General features: G+C 41.4%; 1 protein-coding gene across 8 annotated transcripts in view; it reads left to right on the forward strand.

Moving 5' to 3' along the window:
- CLIP2 (CAP-Gly domain containing linker protein 2) overlaps positions 1–20,900 on the forward strand; it is a 95,738-nt gene that overhangs the window by 18,243 nt on the left and 56,595 nt on the right. For 6 of the 8 annotated variants that reach the window (XM_087889369.1, XM_087889355.1, XM_087889352.1 and 3 more), the window contains exons 2-3: positions 10,970–11,201; positions 19,735–20,279. In XM_087889369.1, the coding sequence (XP_087745495.1) occupies positions 11,084–11,201; positions 19,735–20,279 (663 nt within the window). In that variant the 5' untranslated portion in view covers positions 10,970–11,083. Of the gene's footprint in view, positions 1–10,969; positions 11,202–18,646; positions 19,251–19,734; positions 20,280–20,900 lie in introns of those variants that run through there. The other 2 variants (XM_087889365.1, XM_087889372.1) reach the window with 1 other exon arrangement.

Raw genomic sequence — 20,900 nt, forward strand, 5'->3', positions numbered from 1 at the left:
AGACATACTCATATACATACACACACACATGCGTATATATTCTGACTCTATTTTCTACTCAATGCACCAATTTGAGAAAATCAAACAGTAGAAGATGAACCCAGCAATCTTGACTCCAGATGGGTGAAGAAATACTATATATATATATAGAGTGTGGTGATTTGATTTTTTTTCTTCTGTGTCCACTTCCCTAAGATTTGCAAAAATGTCCATTGTATAAAAGTGATTGCAAGAAAATGGGTCACTTGTCTTGGCAGGTAAATGGTGCCTTTAGGGAGAGGAAGTCTTGAAACGCCTGGGACAATGATTTAGTTTTCTAGATGTCTTGTTTCAAGCATCAGCTATGCCCACAGGCTGGCATGTCTCCCAGATCAGCGGTCACCAACTGGTGGTCCGTGGACCACTGGTGGTCCGTGAGAAAATTTTGGTGGTCCGCAGAAAAATTATTTGCATTTTTAATATTGCACTAAATCAGGGGTCCTCAAACTATGGCCCCTAGGACGGATACGTGCAATGAACGTTTGTGTTGCTGCAGAGAGTCTCCCCCTTTGGGGTCTTTTTGTGTGGGTCGGAGGGGGGCAGAAATTCCAACTTTGGGTCTGCTTCGGCTTCCTGGTGCGGGGCTTTGGGCGAAGGCTGGAGGGAAGCACCGCTGGTGGTGAAGAGCCAGAGGGCCTTGTTCCAGTGGGAATGTATCATGGCCTGGAACTGGCTGACCATCTTAGCCCGCTGAGCCTCCAGGCACCGGTACTTGGCATTGCACTCCTGCAGGTCTTCTCTCTGCTTGGAAAGCCTATGCTCCTAGTCCTCAGTGAGGTGCTTCTACTAAGCCTCCTTTTCAGTCAGATCCAATTTGAACTGAGCCAGCTGTTTCTCGTGGTGGCTGCTTAGCTCCAACAACTGCTTCCTGTTGGGGCCCTAAGGAGCCTGGGCGGGGAGGGAAGGAGTTGGCCACGCCCACCCAGTAACATGACCACCTAGCCACACCCAACAATTTGATAAATAAATATTTACCTACCTTATTTTATTGAAGCATGCCACAGCCTACCTCTTTCTTCCTCCAAACATCAGAGGTCTTAGAGAGGGCTTCAAGTTTGAATGGTGACTGGAAGATCTGTCTCTGACCTTCTCCAGAAGGCCAAGTTGGAGATCAAGACTATTGGGCTCAGGGATGGAGGGGCATACCACTACATCCTTTAATTATCAAGAAGTTGCCTTCTCTCTGGTGGGAAATTAATTTGCATTTGGAAAATAGCAATAGTTGTAATGTGAAGTATTTTAGTCTCCACAGGAAGAGTGGACAACCAAGCAGAATGTGATTTGCAGCAGATTTACAATCTGTTTTGTTGATGTTTGTCCCTTCCTGAGTTGTCATTTTCTATCTGGTTTTTCTCCAATAATAAATTTGCTCCTGCTGGTAATTTATGTTCAGTCAAAATAAAATTGATCAATATAAAATTAATACAGAATTAGAAAATAAAACATGAACACTTGAAAACTGTCAAGGCATCATGTAAATAAAGCCTTGACAATTAAATACTGAGGCTGCTCTTTTTAAAAGGGACTCCCTCCTGAATAAAGAAAATCACTTTAGCTATTTGGCACAATGGAATGGTCTGCAGCAGTGGTGGGATTCAAAATTTTTTACTACCGGTTCTGTGGGCGTGGCTTGGTGGACATGGCAGGAGAAGGATACTATAAAATCTCCATTCCCTCCCCACTCCAGGGAAAGGTTGCTGCAAAATCCCCATTTCCTCCTGATCAGCTGGGACTCGGGAGGCAGAGAATAGATGGGGGTGGGGCCAGTCAGAGGTGGTATTTACCGGTTCTCCCAACTACTCAAAATTTCCGCTACCGGTTCTCCAGAACTGGTCAGAACTTGCTGAATACCACCTCCTGGTCTGTCAACCTTGACCATTTTAAGAGGTGTGGAGTTCCAACTCCTAGAATTCCTCAGGCAGTAACTTGGGTACAGAATTGTAGAAGTAGGCAGCTATCAGCAAGCTGTAATATTTGTCACTGCAGTTAAACTTACCTACAATTTGTCTAATGGTATATTTTTCCCTATACAAAAATTCCCTCTGAGGGAGCAATCAGAGCTTTGAGTGTGATAGTAGTGGCACAGGGCCTAGAACAACTCACCACAGCCAACCTTCCACAGCCAACTTGCTGTGGCCAATTTGCCATGAGACCACTCACCATGTCCAAATTGCCACGGGACAAGCATTATACTAACATTGAAGAAATGGTGAAATAGAATCATTAAAGAAAAGATGCTAAAGGAGGGACAAAATGAAATGTGAATGACAAAAATTAAAACAAAGATTTTAATTATTTTAAATAATTAAATTGAATTGTTGAATTGCCTCTCAGTGAGTTGTCCTGTGGTGAATTGGCTGCGGCGAGTTGGCTGTGGGATGTCCGAGTGGCACATATATTTCAGGATTGAACAAAGCATGGACAAAAGGATGGAAGGAAAACCAATAGAACTTGCAGTTTTTGTATCTTTTTAGAATACTATAAGTGATTAAAAGGTAAAGGTAAAGGTTCCCCTCGGACATATGTACTAGTCATTCCCGACTCTAGGGGGTGGTGTTCATCTCCGTTTCAAAGCCGAAGAGATAGCGCTGTCCGAAGACGTCTCCATTGTCATGTGGCTGGCATCCCTATTTTTTCTACTTGCATTTTTTACGTGCTTTTGAACTGCTAGGTTGGCAGAAGCTGAGACAAGTAACAGGAGCTCACCCCGTTACATGGCACTAGGGATTTGAACCGCTGAACTGCCGACCTTTTGATCGACAAGCTCAGCATCTTAGCCACTGAACCACACATACCTTGTATAAGTGATTTATGAATTACTAATTTGTTGTTTATTAGCTGCTTTGGATATGCTCATTTGTCAGAAATTAAAGTTTGGAATACTGCTAACATATAATATTTGTATACAGATTTTTTTTAAAAAACATTAATACATGTTCAATTGATAGGGTGAGGGGAAATGATGAATATTTTCTCCATGTATGCAAAGTTATTATTATTAATTAATTAAGCACTATGCAGGCATGGCATGAATTGACTAGTATGCAATTAAAAATAGTAATATCATATTAGTGAAGTTGAATAATAAGAGAGGGCACCAACATTATTTCTGAGTTCCTAGTTATGCTACTGTAGATTTTCCCCCATGGTACATACACAAAGGATTGTTCATACCAAATGCTTAACCAGATTAATTAAAATCTAATACATGCCTTTGCACAACATTCTAGGTTTGGCTTGTTTTAACCTTGTTTTAATTTTTTGTGGTCTGGTCCAACTGATTAGTTTTAAGATTCCATTTATTTTATGAACCTAGGACAATGATTTATGCAGTGACAAAGTTAAGAATGCTGTGCAAACTCATAACAAAACTGATAAGTTTATGCTGAGGATTCATGGAATTTCTTTGAAGGCATGGAATCTGTGTAGGAAATTGTTCATTTGTTGGCAAATTCTAAGAAGAAAACTTGTAGGATGGCAGAATCAGCTGATTGCTCTCTGTGGGAGTTAAAATTGTGAGCTACATGAAACTTCAATGTGATCTAGCAATATTCTTATCATCTTAGTTGTGATAATTAGAACTGGAATATCCTTGTATTAAGTCAGGGTATCTCTGATGAGTAAATGCACAAACGTCCTTATGGATTCAAATCTCCCATTTGGTTTCTTGGAGGCCTTAAGCAAACTGTTCCCTCTTCAGTATCAGTATCTTGTTCAGTATCTTGTTTCAAGAAATTAAAGCTAGGTTTTTCATCAAAGAACAAGATGCTCTTCTGTTGAACTTCTCTTCTGGGGTACATCATGCAGTTTTCCTAGCAATGAAACAGAAATGGTTTTATATTATCTATTGCAATGATCACCAACTGGTGGTCTCTGGACCACTAGTGGTCCATGAGAAAATTTTGGTGGTCCGCAGAAAAATTATTTGCATTTTTTATATTGCACTAAATACAATTTTTTAAAAAAAATCATATTAGTGATCCACGGGATTTAAAATTATGAATTTAGTGGTCCCTGAGGTCCAAAAGGTTGGCGACCCCTGATCTATTGCAGTGGGTATCCCATAACCTGAAATTTCTCTTGTGGTTTCCCATTCACTGTTGATTCTCAATTTCCAAGTCCCAACAAGATTGACCAAGGGCCACAATGACTTAAAGCCCCACTTTTGTCATTAGAGAATTGTTTAAAAAATCCACACATTTGACTAAATTTGCTAATGCTAAGCCATAAACAGCAATTTAACAATTGAACCTAAATTAAATGAACATAGGATGGATCAACACTCTGAATTAACCCAGTTGTGTCTGCAACAAGAGTAGGATACTAGATACTATTTCTGAAAGATACTAGAAGCTGTGCATTGTTAGCCTACAATAGTTTTCTTGGAAGAAAAGTTTCCCAACTTTTTTTTTCTTAAGTAACCTCTGGAAACCTTCCCAGCAGTGAATTGTTCCTGATGATGTCGCACTGCAGCTTCTCTTGGCAGTCTTTCCTTGATCAGCAGGAGTAAGAGAAGATTTTCTTCTGATTTTGGGACTGGCTAATCCATTATATAGAGTGGATTCAGAAAGTGATTGAGAAAATGTCTATCTGACATGATAAAATCAAAGGTCTCTCAAGTGCCAAAACACACCTGCTTAGTTTTGTACTACTGTCAGAACTGAACTACACAGTCAAACTCATAAGAAATGCAAGAACTTCTGATAAATTATATTTATTGAAAAAAGCCAGGAAGCCATAACCGAGAATACCACCAACTGTTGAAGCTGTGGAAGAGGAAGAGAAGCATGAGTTCCTCACCTAACAACCGCACCTGGCACTACTGGAACTCCCCTCACAAAGGGGTGAGGTCACAAAATGTTTTATCTAATGACTGCTTCACTTAGTGATAGAAATTCCTATCCCAGTTAAGGTAGTTTAAATGAGGACTATCTATATTTATTTATTCTTTGCTGAACTAACCAATCTTCTAAGTCATATATAGCTTATTTAATACAGAATAGAATAGAATAGAATAGAATAGAATAGAATAGAATAGAATAGAATAGAATAGAATAGAACATAACTCTTTATTGGCCAAGTGTGATTGGACACACAAGGAATTTGTCTTTGGTGCATATGCTCTCAGTGTACGTAAAGAAAAAATAAAATATATTCGTCAAGAATCATAAGGTACAACACTTAGTGATAGTCATAGGATACTAATAAGCAATCAAATCATACTAGGAAACAATAAAAACAATATATGTTATAAAGATACAAGCAACATGGATATAGCCATAAGTGGGAAGAGATAGGTATTAGTAAGGATGACAAGAAGAATAGTAATACAGTCTTAGTAGTTAATTTGACAGTGTTGTGGAAATTAGTTGTTTAGCAGAGTGATGGCATTCGGGGAAAAACTGTTCTTGTGTCTTGTTGTTCTGGTGTGCAGTGCTCTATAGCGTTGCTTTGAGGGTAGAAGTTGAAACAATTTATGTCCAAGATGTAAGGTGTCTGTAGATATTTTCACAGCCCTCTGTTTGACTCGTGCAGTATACAGGTCCTCAATGGAAGGCAGGTTGGTAGCAATTGTTTTTTCTGCAGTTCTAATTATCCGTTGAAGTCTGTGTCTGTCTTGTTGGGTTGCAGAGCCAAACCAGACAGTTATGGAGGTGCAGATGACAGAACCCAGACAATTCCTCTGTAGAACCCAGAACAACTGATTTTGCAATGTAGGATTCTCTACCAATAAAGGAGAATATTTGTAGCTCAAGGTTGAAATGAGGGGTCCTTGGTGCACTGATGATGTTACTTAGTTAGGGTAATGAAATGTCTGCAAGAAAACAGGCAAGCTCAGAGAGTACCAAGAACCCCTCATAGGATACTTTGCTGTTTATATAGGACCGTGATGGCGAACCTATGGCACGTGTGCCACAGGTGGCATGCAAAGCCATATTGGTGGGCACGCGAGCGTTGCCCTAGTGCATGTGCGCGCCGGCCAGCTGATTTTTGGGCCTACCAGAAGTCGGGAATCAGGCGGTTTCTGGCCTCCGGAGGGCCTCTGGGGGGGGGAGGCCCATTTTTTGCTCTCCCCAGGCTCCAGAGGCTTTCTAGAAGCCTGGGGAGGGTGAAAACGACCTTTCCCACCCACCCCCGGAGACCCTCCGAAGAGCGGAAATGGCCCATTTGCCGACTTCCGGTGGGACGGCAAAGGGCCATTTCTGGCCTCCGGAGGGCCTCCGGGGGGGTGGGGAAGGCCGTTTTCACCCTCCCCAGGCTCCTAGAAAGCCTCTGGAGCCTGGGGAGGGCGAAAAACGGGCCTACCGGGCCCACTGTGCCATCATGTGGCAAAAGCGGGTGGAGTGCGGGTGGTTGCGTGCGCATGCGCAAGGGGGCAGGGTACATTGAATTATGGGTGTGGGCACGCACGTGCATGACCCCCCTTCACTACCCCCACTTTTGGCATGTGAGAGCAAAAAGTTTCGCCATCACTGATATAGGATAATTCACTTTTTGGTAAATTATGTTGCCCTTCAGTTATTTTTAGTATATTATATACTTTTGGGATTATGATATCATCTCTTATTAATTAAGGGTAATTATCAACTTTTCAACCCATACTTTCCAAAAAAAGGAGAGGACTCCTCCGATTGGTCAGCTAAATAGTGCAATTGATTTTTGCACTATGAATTAAAAAACAGTGTGCAGCTATTTCTTTCTTAACATATTTTTATGCTAAAGAAAAGTAGTGGAAGAAATAGGAAGAAAAAAGTAGCAGTCAATAACTCTTTATGATGTTTGTGTGGAGAGAATTTGCCCATTAAGTAGCTTTTCTGAATCATCTCAAACATTTAGGAAGCTGATTTATGGAAGTCTGCTTTTAATCTTGAGATTGGGAAAGTTTTATTGGCAAATCTGAAGTAAAACTTGACTGTTGTGATGCAGTTACCGTGTTTTCCCGAAAATAAGACCCTGTCTTATATTTTTTTGAACCCTGAAATAAGCGCTTGGCCTTATTGCCATGTGCTCAAAAGCCCGATTGGGCTTATTATCAGGGGATGTCTTATGTTCGGGGAAACAGGGTAAATCATGTAAAATTCTGAGCTTTGTAGTCTATGTTGGAGGATGTTCCTGATTTAAAATATAGTAAATACTATTTCTGTTATTTGGAAAACTTTCTATTCTTTTTAAATGGGTCCTTGACCCTCTTCCCAAAGTCTTAATTATGATGGGGGTGTAATTTTTTTTTTACATTCTTGTCTGTTTGTTTTATTTATTTGCTTTCTACAACAGGACTGCAGAAAAGCAATTTTTAAGAGGAGTTTGTTTTTTTATAACAAGCGATAGTGGCTTTAAAATATGAATTAATTTTGTTCTTTCATCTAGTTCTTTTTTTAAACAAAAGATACCACAAGGTTTACAAATAGGAAAACAACAGAAAAATCAACATTTTTAGGAATGTTTAAGCCTGTCTAGACCTGCTGAATTTAGCACTGAGTCATTGGCAAAGGAGGAGCTCTCTATTCGTGTTTAAAAGAAAATATCTAGAAGTCATTATTAAAGAGGCAGATGTTGAATTTGTTCTGAGCAATCTGTAACAGTAATGCAGCCCATTTTTCAAATCGTCAGCATGGACTATGTTCTCTCTTATAGTGCATTTATTGTTCTGGCTTAAAACATTCTTTTTTAAAAAATATTGGGAAGGAAAAATTTCTCCCTTGACATGTCTATACAAATGCTTAAGTTCCCAAAGTTCTGTTGCTGTTACTTTGACATTCCTTTTTTTTTTTTTGCATCCCCATTTCCTGTTTATAAAAGGAGAGAGCAAAAAAATAAAAAATAAAATCCATTGCTCTTGCAAGCATCCAAATGGATCTGCAGTCAGTTGATTCCCTCAACTGATTTCATGTAGCGTCTGCCTGCTGTAGATCAGGGACGTCTGGGGAAAAGGAACAGCAGTGCCTGGAGGGCATTACTTTTGAGGTTCTTGAGATGTTGAGTGATAACACCCCAGTGCATTTGAGCCTCCCCACATTAGGTAAGAGTGCAAGCTCTCCAGGGGTGGGTTCTAAATTTTTTTACTACCGGTTCTATGGGCGTGGCTTATTTTGTGGGCGTGGCTTGATGGTCATGTGACAATTCTTTAGGATTTAGCAGAGGTATTGGTCTACCAGGCTTTTAACTGCTTGCAGAGCTGTACCGGTCTACTCATGTATTTTTGCAGGCACTGGTGTACCCATTTATTTTTGCAGGCACCAGTCTACTCATTTGTTTTTGGAGACATCCGTCTACCACCAAACTGCCTTTTACCACTGATCAGCTGTAGGGCGGCCCTTTGAAGCCCCGCGGCAAGAGTTTAAACAGTTTTTTTCCTTATAGCCCATCAGCTGGGACTCAGGAGGCAGCAATAGATTGGGGGTGGAGCCAAATAAAAGATAAGAATAATGTGGGGGGGCAGAACCGGTTCAGTGATGTCATATCGTCACCACTACCGGCTTGACCGAATCGGGAGGAACCCACCACTGAAGCTCTCTTAGTGTTCTTCTCAAAAACAAGCAGAACTTTGCAAAGGGAACTGGCTGTTTGTTAGCTCTTGCTCTGTTTCCCCAAGCCAGACCCACATTTCTGTTGGCGGTGATCTATGCATTTTGTGTGTGTGTGTGGGAGGGATATCTCCTTGTTAATGAGCCGCGGTGGCACAGTGGTTAGAGTGCAGTACTGTAGGCTACTTCTGCTGCCTGCCAGCTGCCTGCAATTTGGCAGTTCAAATCCCACCAGGCTCAAGGTTAACTCAGCCTTCCATCCTTCTGAGGTGGATAAAATGAGGACCCAGATTGTTGGGGGCAATATGCTGACTCTGTACACCGCTTAGAGAGGGTTGTAAAGCACTTTAAAGCAGTATATACCCTGTTTCCCCGAAAATAAGACTCAACCGGAAAATAAGTCCTAGTATGATTTTTCAAGATGCTTGTAATATAAGCCCTACCCACAAAATAAGCCCCAGTTAAGATTGTCAGCCAGATGAGTGTGTTTAGTACCATATTTCCCCCAAAATAAGACCTAACCAGAAAATAGGTCCTAATGTGTCTTTTGGAGCAAAAATTAATATAAGACCCGGTCTTATTTTCTGGGAAACACAATAAGTCTTAAATGCTATTGCTATTAATTGCTTTCTTAAGATGCCTGATTTCTTTTTAAGGACAGAGCTCTTTGTTTCGTGCTGAGGAGCTTTTATTTCTGGGAGGCATGGCACAGCCCTGCAGCCTTTTCATAGGGCAGGTACTAGGGTGCGATTTTGCATAATGCCATGAGTCAAAAATAAAAAACCGATGATGATACTATGCAAGTTGAGATCTTGGCCATATCTTCTTCCTGACGTAGTCCTGCTCTGCATATGTCATTGGAGAAAATATTGCATTAGTAACTAAATCAATATGCTGATTTGGCTCCTTTACCTGCTGTGACACACTCAGATTGTCCAGTCTCTTAGCAGAAAAGGGTGGGGGAAAGAGAGATGAGTCAGTTGTGAAGTCTGAATTTTGATCACATGACTCAGGGATGTTACAATGGTCATACGTGTGAAAAATGGTCTTTAGTCCAAGATATTGATTATTTTGATATATATAAATTAATTATTGGAGTTTACTTCCATCCATCCATATATAAGCATTGCTTGACCAAGGTCCATGGTATTCTCAGGGACCTTTTCACATCCTCTCCATGACCTGTTTTGAATGTTGCCTTCTGGAAGGAGACTTTGTGGTATCCGAAGCAGAACTGGATTCTGTAATAGCTCTGTGGGTGTGTGTATATAGGGGTGTGTGTAGGGGTGTATGTGTATATATATTTGTATAACTTGGCATTTTTGGATGCTGCTGGTGGGTGGCATTCCTTCTTTTGAGGAACGGTGCATCAGAATTTCATGTTCATGTGTGCGATTGTGTTTACAGGAAAATGACAATAAAGGTTATCTTAATCTTATGCTGCTGTAAAGGAAATCAGAAGCCATTTCTTTGTATCCTTTTTCTTTCTTTCCTATTTTTCTTTTCTTTTTCCCCCCTTTGTTGCAATTTCTCTTTGATTTCTTTTTCATACGTTACTGTATATTAGTTTGTTAGCCTTTGTCTTCTTTTTAAAAAAATCTTTAATTATATTTCTATATATAGAGGGAAATTGAACGATGGCCAAGGACCCTGGAAAAAGGGCAAGAAAAAACCCCAGAAATTATGGCTTTTTTACAAGCTTGGGAAATGTAGCAATAAAGTCTTCCCTAGTCAGAAGAAAAATCTGGAGCTATCCAAGTATTTCATCATGTCACAAAGGCAGGGACTGCAGTAGTTGAGACAGGAAGCAATTAAACCATGAGTCAAATACTTGAATATAGGCTGACTTGTCTTGAGAAAAAACTTCTGGTGGGATTCCCAGTTAGTTAGTGACATGTTTGTACAGAAAACTAGACAGACCAGATCAAACGATAAAGCAAGTAAATTTTAAAAAGGGTTTGCCTCTTTTAGGACTTTATTTTATTATTAAGGGTGTCCTACTTCCAAGTTTTAAAGTTCCAGATATAGTATAGGTGAGGTCCGTTTGGAGATTAATGTACTTTGGAATAGCTGCTTACAAAAACAGCATAATGGAAATGCACAAAGTATTTCTTAGAAAGACTTGTCTTCTGTATGGCTGAAGAATCAAGGGAGGCGTCATCCAGAACCTGTAGCTAACCTATGGCTGGTTGTTATGAAATAAGACAATCCCCGATTCTTTATATAGTCTTAATTTAATTTAATTTACTCTATTTTGGGACAAATAATTCAATCCAGTCTCAAGCAAGAGTTTATAAATGAAGTGTTTTGGTTTCTTTTTGTTTTTTGGGTTTTTTTGGCTGCGAACAGCTTACTTATATAAATATATATTTTTGTAATTGATGGATGTTGGTCAATTTCTTCAGGTCTCTAAAGGTAGATGAAGGGGCGTACCACTTAGATGCTTAAACCTGTGGCACTGGGCAACCAATCACAGGACCAAAGGATTCTTCTACCTTGAGGTGCAAACCTGGGCAAAGATGTTGAAGCCAAGCGGACTTAAAATTCCTGGGAGGACCGGGAAGCATGCCAGTCCGGTGGGACGTCCTGGTGCAACAGCAGCAACTGCTTCCACAACCAGCAATGCCACAAAAGAAGGTAAGATGCATGTACATCATTTTTCTCCAGAAAGATAATTGCTCAGTCTGGTTCTCAGGTCTTCCAACAATGCACCTGTTGCTTCTCAATCCATCTCTCTCTCTCTCTCTCTCTTTTTTTTTCTTTTTATTAGTTTATGATATAAAATACAAAAGCAAATAATAGGAAAAATAGGGGAGGGAAAAGGGAAGAGAAAAGTGTAGAGAAGAAGGGAAAAAAGAAAGAAAAGACTCCCTTTGGTGCGATAGAATAAGAAATAACATTGAACCTCAACTTTTTACTTTTACATAATAGTATAAACTTGAGCTTAAATGGTCTCCGGGGGATGGTAGAGGACAGGAAGGCCTGGAGGAAAGTTATCCATGGGGTCGCGATGGGTTGGACACAACTTCGCAACAAACAAATAATATAAACTAGCCATTTCTATAACAACAGATCTAATCAGTAAAACCCAAAATCAAAGTTTCATTTTTTTCCCACCTCAAGCCCAAAGTCCAGAAGCGGTTTCCAAGTAGACTTTTATCAAAGTCAATTTAGCTATCTCTGCTAACTCCCATCAGCTTTTGCATCATTCATCCATTGTGGGGGCTGAATCCATACATCTCATTGCTGGTTGTCCTATTCCTTTTCCCTCCTTCCACCTTTCCCAGCATTCTGGGTCTTCACATAATGTGTCTGAAGTAGTTTAATTTGAGCCTGGTCATTTGTATCTCAAGTGAGAACTCTGGGTTGATTTGTTTGATCAAGGAGTTGTTACCTAATTGTAATTTCTGGATGACAGAAGGGGGAGGGAGATACAGTATATCCTTGTTGTAGCTAATTTGCTTTACCATGAGCAAATGGGAGAGGGGGGTTCGTCTGTGACTGCATATGGCTATAACAGCTGCCTGTACAGTCTGCAGTGCAGACAGTTGCCCCCAGGGAGATGTTTGATGGACTGGCAGGGAATGAGAAATGGACTTCCTTAGTGGGATCATCTCATTTTCTTTAGCAGTCTTAATTTTTTGGACCCTTCAAATCAATCTTGACTACTAGACTACTGTCTGCATGAGTCCTGCCTGCATGAGTTTTCTTGGCAAGATTTTGAGAATCAGGTTGTCTTTGCCTTCTTCCTAAGATTAAGAGAGAAGAACAAGCCTAAAGGTCATCCCACTGATTGTACCAAAGGTAGAGTAGAACTCATCTCCTGGTTTCTAGCTTGGTCCCATCAACACTACACTAAACTGGCTCTCAGCAGTCTTAATACCCCATCAGATAGCTGATTCCTGTGTTGATGGAACAGTTGAACCACTCAGAAGAAGGGCACATGAGCACTGCCTTGGTCTTCTGGTATGACACCCCTCCTTTTTTTTTTTCTTTTCATCACAGAGATTTCAAAAATGCTATGAGAAGTACTATAGTTTCGTTAAACTTTCCTTGGACTTTAAAGATGATGAGTTATACTAATCTGATAATTTGATTTATACCACACAGCGATCTCCTGCTGATTAGATTCCTATCACAGAGTCACTCTGTGAGATTCTTTATACATATTTGTGGAGGGTTTTTTAAGTTATTTTTAATAAAGTGTGTCAGGATCTCTGGGTGGGCCATCTAACTGCCCATCTTTTCAGGGGTGGGCTTCAAAAATTTTAGCAAGGGGTTCTCTGCCCGGTTGCTGGGTGGACGTGGCCATGATAGGCGTGGCCTAGTCAGCCTCCTGCACCATAGGGCGGGCATTTTTGCCCTCCCCAGGCTCCGGAAGCTTTTCTCGAGTCTCTGGGAGGGTGAAAACAGCCTCCCCAGGCTCCAGAGGCCCTCTGGAGGCCGGAAACACACCCGTTTCCAGCCTTCTGGAACTTCCGGTAGGCCCGTTTTTCACCCTCCCCGAGCCTCCGTGCGCGCCCTGCACTTACCTGCATCCAAAACAGGCTTTGTGGGGACTCCTAGGAGCAGTGGGATGGGCGGGACCAGCCAGGAGTGGGATTTGGGGATTCTCTGAACTGCACAGAATCTTAGCTAGACGTTCTCACGAATCCCTGCGAACCCTCAGCAGCCCTTCCCTGCATCTTTCCTAGCAAAGGGGTGTCCCCTGACAATATGGCATCCTCCTGTTGGTTCTAGAAATTAGGGCCACCCTATAAAATCAGGTATTTTACAATGCATCTATGTGAACAGGGATTTGCATGTTCTGAAGCCACATTTCACATAGGTTGCCGTTTTGGAGAGAAAGGAGAGAATTATATATATTTTTTCTCACTAAATGTGGATTTTTTTTTAAAAAAAAATGCCAGTATTTTTGAATTAAGGAGATCTTTCTTTCCACTCACCCAACCCCAGAAACCAATTGCCTTCCCGCAGACATTTAGTACAATGAAAACTGTTGATTCTCAGAGTGTGAACTGATTCGTGAACAATTCGTTCCTTTATTGAGTATAATGTACAGTGCCTCTTTACAGTATCTGGTGTTTTAAAAAAAAATACTGCTTTTTTATTGGCTACTTTGCCTTGGTCTAAATGGGTGCCTGCCAGCTGTCGGTTTCTGTCTAGTTTGTTTTGAGTGCCCGAATCATCAGCCAATGTGCTGGGTATTTTTGTAGCTGTTTTTATTCTTTCCAGCCCAACTGAATGTTGGAGAGAAGTTACGTAAAGGTTTCAGGTCTTTTCCATTAGGAGGATAACTGTCTAAAAACTGAACAGAATGGGAACATGTTTTATGTAAGAGAAGATGGCAAAAGAACAATTGAATATAAAAATGGGCTGCATCTGGCTGGGTGGCTGCAGGGGAAAAAGGTCTTCCCAACCCCTCTGTGGGACTTCAGAGCTGAGTTAGTCCCCTTTTGCCAGATGCTTGAAAGCAAAGCATGTTTCACCAAGCAGAGAATTCTGGCAGTAACCAGGATGACCTCATTAGACTCTTCTGGATGATTCCTGCAATATTTATTTGGCATAAGTCTGAGTCATTGCCTGAATCGTGGATTCATGTAGATTTTGGTCTGGTGGCATTTGTCCATGTTCATTATTTTAAAACAAATGTTTTAGCAATAAGGAGATCTGTCACAGATTCAGAGACAGAGCCATATACTGTAATGAATTGCAACATAGTACCTTTAACCAGGTTAGTTGATTAAGCTTTGGTTAGTTGACTAAGCATTAATGAGTTGGATTTACATAATGTGTACATTCTGAGACTCTGGGACTGTATTTGACTCTCAAAACTTTTTGGGTTATGGGGATGTCCAGGCTTTGTTTCCAACTTGTAATTTCTGAGATTTTAATTTCTTGAAATTTTTAAGTATGAATAGGAAATACGATTTGCTACAATTAATTTTAACTAAGAAACAACGTAAATAATGTTGAATCAAGTTTAGCTGTCAGTCCTGCCCTAGCTTGGTCTCTTAGGAAAGAAAGACTCACGACTCCATGGGTAGCAAAGAGTACAGGTAGTCTTCAACTTACAACACTTCATTTAGTGACCATTCAAAGTTACAACAGCACTGAAAAAAGCGACTTACGACTGTTTTTCACATTTAGATCGTTGCAGCATCCACATGGGGTCACATCAGGGGTGGGTTCTAAATTCTTTTACTACCGGTTCTGTGGGCGTGGCTTATTTTGTGGGCATGGTTTGTTGGTCATGTGACAATTCTTTAGGATTTAGCAGAGGTACTAGTCTACCAGGCTTTTAACTGCTTGCAGAGCTGTACTGGTCTACCCATTCGTTTTTGGAGCGCACTGGTCTACCACTACACTGCCTTTTAACACTGATCAGCTGTAGGGCGGCCCTTTGAAGCCCCGCGGCAAGAGTTTGAACAGTTTTTTTTCTTCTAGCCGATCAGCTGGGACTTGGGAGGCAGTGAATAGATTGGTGGTGGGGCCAAATAAAAGGTAAGAATAACGCGGGGGCGGGCGGGACGGCTCAGGTCCCGAACAAAGAGAACCGGTTCAGTGACATCATATCATCACCGCTACCGGCTCGGCCGAACCGGGAGGAACCCACCACTGGGTCACATGATCAAAATTCCAGAAATAACTGACTGTAGAAACCACAGACTGACATAAAGCACTTTGGGCTTGTTGAATTAGTAACTGTATGTCATCAACCTGGTGGTTTTAGTAACCTCATAGAGAAATGTTTTCAGGATGATTTTCCCTAGCCTGTTGCTTCATATCTCCCATTTCTGTTTCATTCAGGTCCATCTGCCTTCCTGCTCAACATCCTTTTTTCTTTCCTTTCACCCTTCTCAAGAGAGCTAGGTTTTCGCATAATATATCCAAAATATCTTAATTTGACTTTGGTCATTTGTGCCTCAAGTAAGAACTCTGGATCGATTTGTTCAATAATCTATCTCTTGTTTTCTTGAAGTTGGACATCCCTGATATAGTTACTGGCTGTTCTGTCCTGATAGCGCACTCACGCGCACTACACAAACACACACCACTTGCTATATCTAAGTATATTGGTGGGGGGCATTCTGCAGTTTGTAATCCTGTAAGCGTGCTGGTATCATGCTGGAGAAAACAACCCTCACTCAACATTGACCTTCCTCCCACCCTCCATAAAATAAAATACAACTCATGCTGTGGTTGGTAGTACCTGCGGCTGAAGAGTTCTGCTCCACAGCCAAGCCCTCCCCATAGAAACAATGCAGCTGTAAGCTAGGAGTCTGGTCCTACAGAGAGGATTTAATAGATGGGCAGGGAGATTTCCAAGCATACATTTTCTTCTTCAGGGTTACTGCTTGAGTTTTCAGTTGATAGACTATCCCCTCCTTTATCTCCACCCCTCCTTTGTATTTGCTGTTTTCCTCTAGCTCATTAATGTACTTCTGCTTAAAAACCCTCTAGTTATCCTTGTCACAAAGCTGCCTGCTGCAAGGCAGGGGCTGATAATGTACCTGCTGGCCAGACTTCACACTGCACACATGCATTTCCACTCGGCTTTGGGGTGTTTAAAGAAAATAATCCACCAGGAAAAATATATATATATACTGGTTCTATTGCAAAGTAGCCCTTTAAAGGACATTTTGCAATTCCTGATGCTCTTCTTTGAACGTGTAAACTCGTTTAATACTAAACCATAGCATCCGTTTTATGTACTTCCCACAAATGCATGTTGGTGGCATCTATGCTTGGGGTGGAATGAGGCGGGATCTTTATTTAGTACATACGTTCAAGTCACTGAATTTAGGCCGTTTTCCCCTAAGACACATACCAATAATTTAAAACTAAATCAGACGCCTACCAGATTGTGAGCGCTTCCAGATATTAATCACAATAGTCAATAACAGATGAAATCTCATGCACTCTGCAGCAAGATGTTGTGGCTTTCTCTTGGCCAGAATATCAACCAGTTATTCTACCTAAGCCTGGGCCAGTGGTGGGTTCCTCCCGGTTCGGTCCGGTTCGGCCGAGCCGGTAGCGGTGACGATATGACGTCACCAAACCGGTTCTCCACCCTCCCACCCCCCACATTATTCTTACCTTTTATTTGGTCCCACTCCCAATCTATTGCTGCTTCCTGAGTCCCAGCTGATGACTAGAGGGAAAAAAGCTGTTTAAACTCTTGCCACGGGGCTTCAAAGGGCCGTCCTACAGCTGATCAGTGTTAAAAGCAAACAAATGAGTCGGGTCATAAGTGCGAGGACTGGTCATAAGTGCGAGGACCTTCCAGAAATGACTCTGACCAGCTAGCCACACCCACCTAGTCACATGACCTCCAAGCCACACCCACAAAATAAGCCACACCCACAGAACCAGTAGTAAAAAAATTTAGAACCCACCCCTAGCCCAGGCACTTAATATGCTGCACAAACACAAACACACAAACACACACACACACACACACACAATATTTAATGAATTTTCCCTTTCTTGTCCACCTCTCATCCTGTTTTGCAGTAAACTTGATCCTCCCTCATCTGATTGCTTTACTTCTGCATTGTAACACTTTCAGTTTCAATTCTATTCCCTTAATTTATTTTTTCTTCTTTTTTTCCTTGGATCTTCCAGAAACGTCAAAATTTTCCCAAAGAGGTAGATAGGTCTTTCCTATTTTCCAGTGTCCCCATTTTGGCTGCAGATATAGTGGCCCTCACCGCATATTTACAAGGGCTCTTATAGTTGCTGCTTCTAGCTAGCTTCCCAATCAACTTACAGCTTCCCTACAAGATGTTCCCTACAGAAGGATCTTGACAGACTTGAACATTGGGCGCTAGCTAACAAAATGAAATTCAACAGTGAAAAAAACAAGGTTCTACATTTAGGGAAGAAAAACAAAATGCACAGGTTCCGTATATGTAGTACCATGCTCAATAGTAGTAATTGTGAGAGGGATCTTGGAGTCCTAGTGGACAACCATTTAGATATGAGCCAGCAGTGTGCAGCAGCTGCTAAAAAAGCCAACACAGTTCTGAGCTGCATAAACAGAGGGATAGAATCAAGATCATGTGAAGTGTCAATACCACTTTATAATGCCTTGCTAACATCACACTTGGAATACTGCATCCAGTTTTGGTTGCCACGATGTAAAAAAGATGTTGAAACTCTAGAAGGAGTGCAGAGAAGAGCAACAAAGATGATTAGGGGACTGGAGGCTAAAACATATGAAGAACAGTTGCAGGAACTGGGTATGTCTAGTTTAATGAAAAGAAGGACTAGGGGAGACATAGCAGTGTTCCAATATCTCAGGGATTGCCACAAAGAAGAGGGAGTCAAACTATTCTTTAAAGCACCTGAGGGTAGAATAAGAAGCAATGGGTGGAAACTAATCAAGGAGAGAAACAATTTAGAACTAAGGAGAAATTTCCTGACAGTTAGAATAATTAATCAGTGGAACAACTTGCCTCCAGAAGTTGTAAATGCTCCAACACTGGAAATTTTAAAGATGATGTTGGATAACCATTTGTCTGGGTTTCCTGCCTGGGCAGGGGGTTGGACTAGAAGACCTCCAAGGTCCCTTCCAACTCCTATTCTATTCTATTCTGTTCTGTTCTGTTCTGTTCTGTTCTGTTCTGTTCTGTTCTGTTCTGTTCTGTTCTGTTCTGTTGGGCCAGTTTCTCTTCCCTCTTCCTCTCTCCTAACTTTGCCTAATTCATAGGATTATTTCTGAAAGTAAAAATATAACATGCCAGACAGCTGTTACTTTATGCTTTCTGGAGAAATGACTTCATCATCATCACGCTCATGATTACCATTGATACAGGAGATCAGATGTCCAACCTCTCATCGGTTTTCCTCAGCTTGGTGTCCTCAGATGTGGTGGGATTACAACACTGAGCCATTCAGAGACATCTGGAAAGCTCTCCTACTTGCAAAATGTGTGCCTATAAATGAAATAGATTTCCGTCTTCAGGGGGCTCACATACCCTTGGCTTTCCACGAGCCAGTCTGGAAGTGTTTGAGAGAAAAAAACCTTAATGTTTGTTGTGCTTCTCTCCATGTGTGTTTCCCCCCCTCCTTTTACCAGATAACCATGGAAACAGGGCAGCCTTCTTGCATTTCTGCTCCTCCTGACAGCTGGCTGCCTTGGCACAAGCCTGTAACTAGATTAAGTATCAAATTCTGCAACCAGTGGGAAAGAGAAAAGTGAACAAACGCCATTCAAGCTGCCATAACCCTTCATCTTTTCAGATGGCGAAGTGTTTTCGGACCACATGCTGCCAGCTGCAGACTGAAACTTAGAAAGGGCAGCTGTGTTTTTAAATCATTTCTCCGATACTTGATGAACTGAAACTTCATTAAAGACAGTTGGTACCATTTGGAGCATAACACACGTTGCTCTCCAGGCACTTTGATTTTATGTAAATGGAGGGACATATCGGACTCTTTGAAGCTCCTTTGTAGAACTGGAGAAAACCATGGTTGAAGTTAGCAATGGAAGACCAAGTTTGTTAAACGTTCAGAAGGCTTTGGGAAAGGAAGACTCTTCTAAAAACAGAACCATCTGTGTTCATTCTGTGAACCTTCACGGAGATCAAACACACACAGATCAGCATCTGGATGCTAAGATGCTTATTCTGAACCTCCAGTTCATCTAAAGGAGCTTCTCTTAGTAGATGATAGAACTGGGTGGGTCTATTCAGATGTTGCTAAACTCATTTCCAGTAGGTACAACCAGTTTGATCTGTTAGAACATAAGAGGAGCTCTACTTACAAAAGTATAGATTTATCTAGTCTAGCATTCTTTTTCTCAGGGGGCCAACCAGATGCTCCAAACTGGGCTTAACTTCTCCAGTGGGTCCATTGAAGTAAAGTAATTTAACTAATTGAATTTGTGATAATGTGTTTGCCACTTCAGCAAAGGGACATTCTTGTTCATTCTCCTGCACGGGATCCCCAACAACTCTTCCAGCATCTGGTCATGAAATCATGGATTAGTGCAAACGAGCAAAGATCTTTTTTTTCCCATTTAGCCTTTAATCCTTGGGAATAATTACTTGTTTCTCTTCTGCTGCTTGTATTTGAACGTAACTGTTCAAAGTCCAGGGTCTTGTCTCTTGTGAAGACTGTTTGTTCTGACCGATCTCTCTTCATTCTCTGCTTCTTCTTACAGGTTCACCTCTCCACAAACAGAGTTCCACGTCTTCCACAGGTGCCTCCGAGAAGCTGCCAGGGTCAAAAATTGCTGAGGTGGGCGATGATTTCCTGGGGGACTTCGTGATGGGTGAACGTGTTTGGGTGAATGGAGTGAAGCCAGGCATAATCCAGTATTTGGGAGAGACCCAATTTGCCCCTGGTCAGTGGGCAGGAGTTGTCCTAGATGACCCGGTTGGGAAGAATGATGGTTCTGTAGGCGGAGTGCGTTATTTTGAATGCCAGCCACTCCAGGGGATCTTCACGAGGCCCTCCAAGTTGACCCGCCAACCCACGACGGAGGGTTCAGGAAGCGATGCTCATTCTGTGGAGTCTCTGACAGCTCAGAACTTGTCCTTGCACTCCGGGACTTCCACCCCACCTCTTTCCACTCGCGTCATTCCTCTGCGGGAGAGCGTTCTCAACAACACCATGAAGACTGGAAATGAATCTGGTTCCAACCTCTCGGACAGCGGATCGGTGAAAAAAGGGGATAAAGACTTCAGACTTGGGGACCGTGTCCTTGTAAGTTCCTTTTTAGTATTTCTTGAATGAGCGATACTTTAGGAAGTTCTGGGGGCTTAATTTTTTTGAATGGAAAAAGTTGATTAGGATTTTTTTGACTGTCATTCCCATTTTCCTTTGGAAATTCACTGTTGGCACAAGGGGAAAGAAAGGCAAACTCCCTCATCCTTGAAGACATAAAAGACACGGTTATGTTAAAAAAAAGAGTATGAATAATGATCCCGCATGCATAGAGAAAGGATGTACTTTGAGGGCATAAAAATTAACTCTGTTTTTCCTTCCCCCGAATAATTACTTGTTAATTGATGAGATATGTTGCCTTACATTCACTAAGAATATATTACTTATATGCTGTTGAAAATTATTTCTTAAAATATTTCTCAGCTGCTTCCCATTTTAAAAAAATCTCAAAACATTTTACAATAAAATAGTAAGATAAAACAGCATGTGATAAATACGAGCATTAAAACAGTGGGTAGAATATATAGAGAACAAACAGCTGTATCTGTAAGTTAGGATATGCAAATATTATTAACTAGCTGGACGCCCGTGCTTCACTACAAAACTATGTGATCGGGCGTGATAAATTGACACTTAAAGCCTGAAACTTAATGTAGAATG

Source organism: Pantherophis guttatus, chromosome 1, assembly GCF_059756535.1.
Source record: "Pantherophis guttatus breed Tessera chromosome 1, ASM5975653v1, whole genome shotgun sequence".
In the NCBI taxonomy this organism is placed as follows: domain Eukaryota; kingdom Metazoa; phylum Chordata; class Lepidosauria; order Squamata; family Colubridae; genus Pantherophis; species Pantherophis guttatus.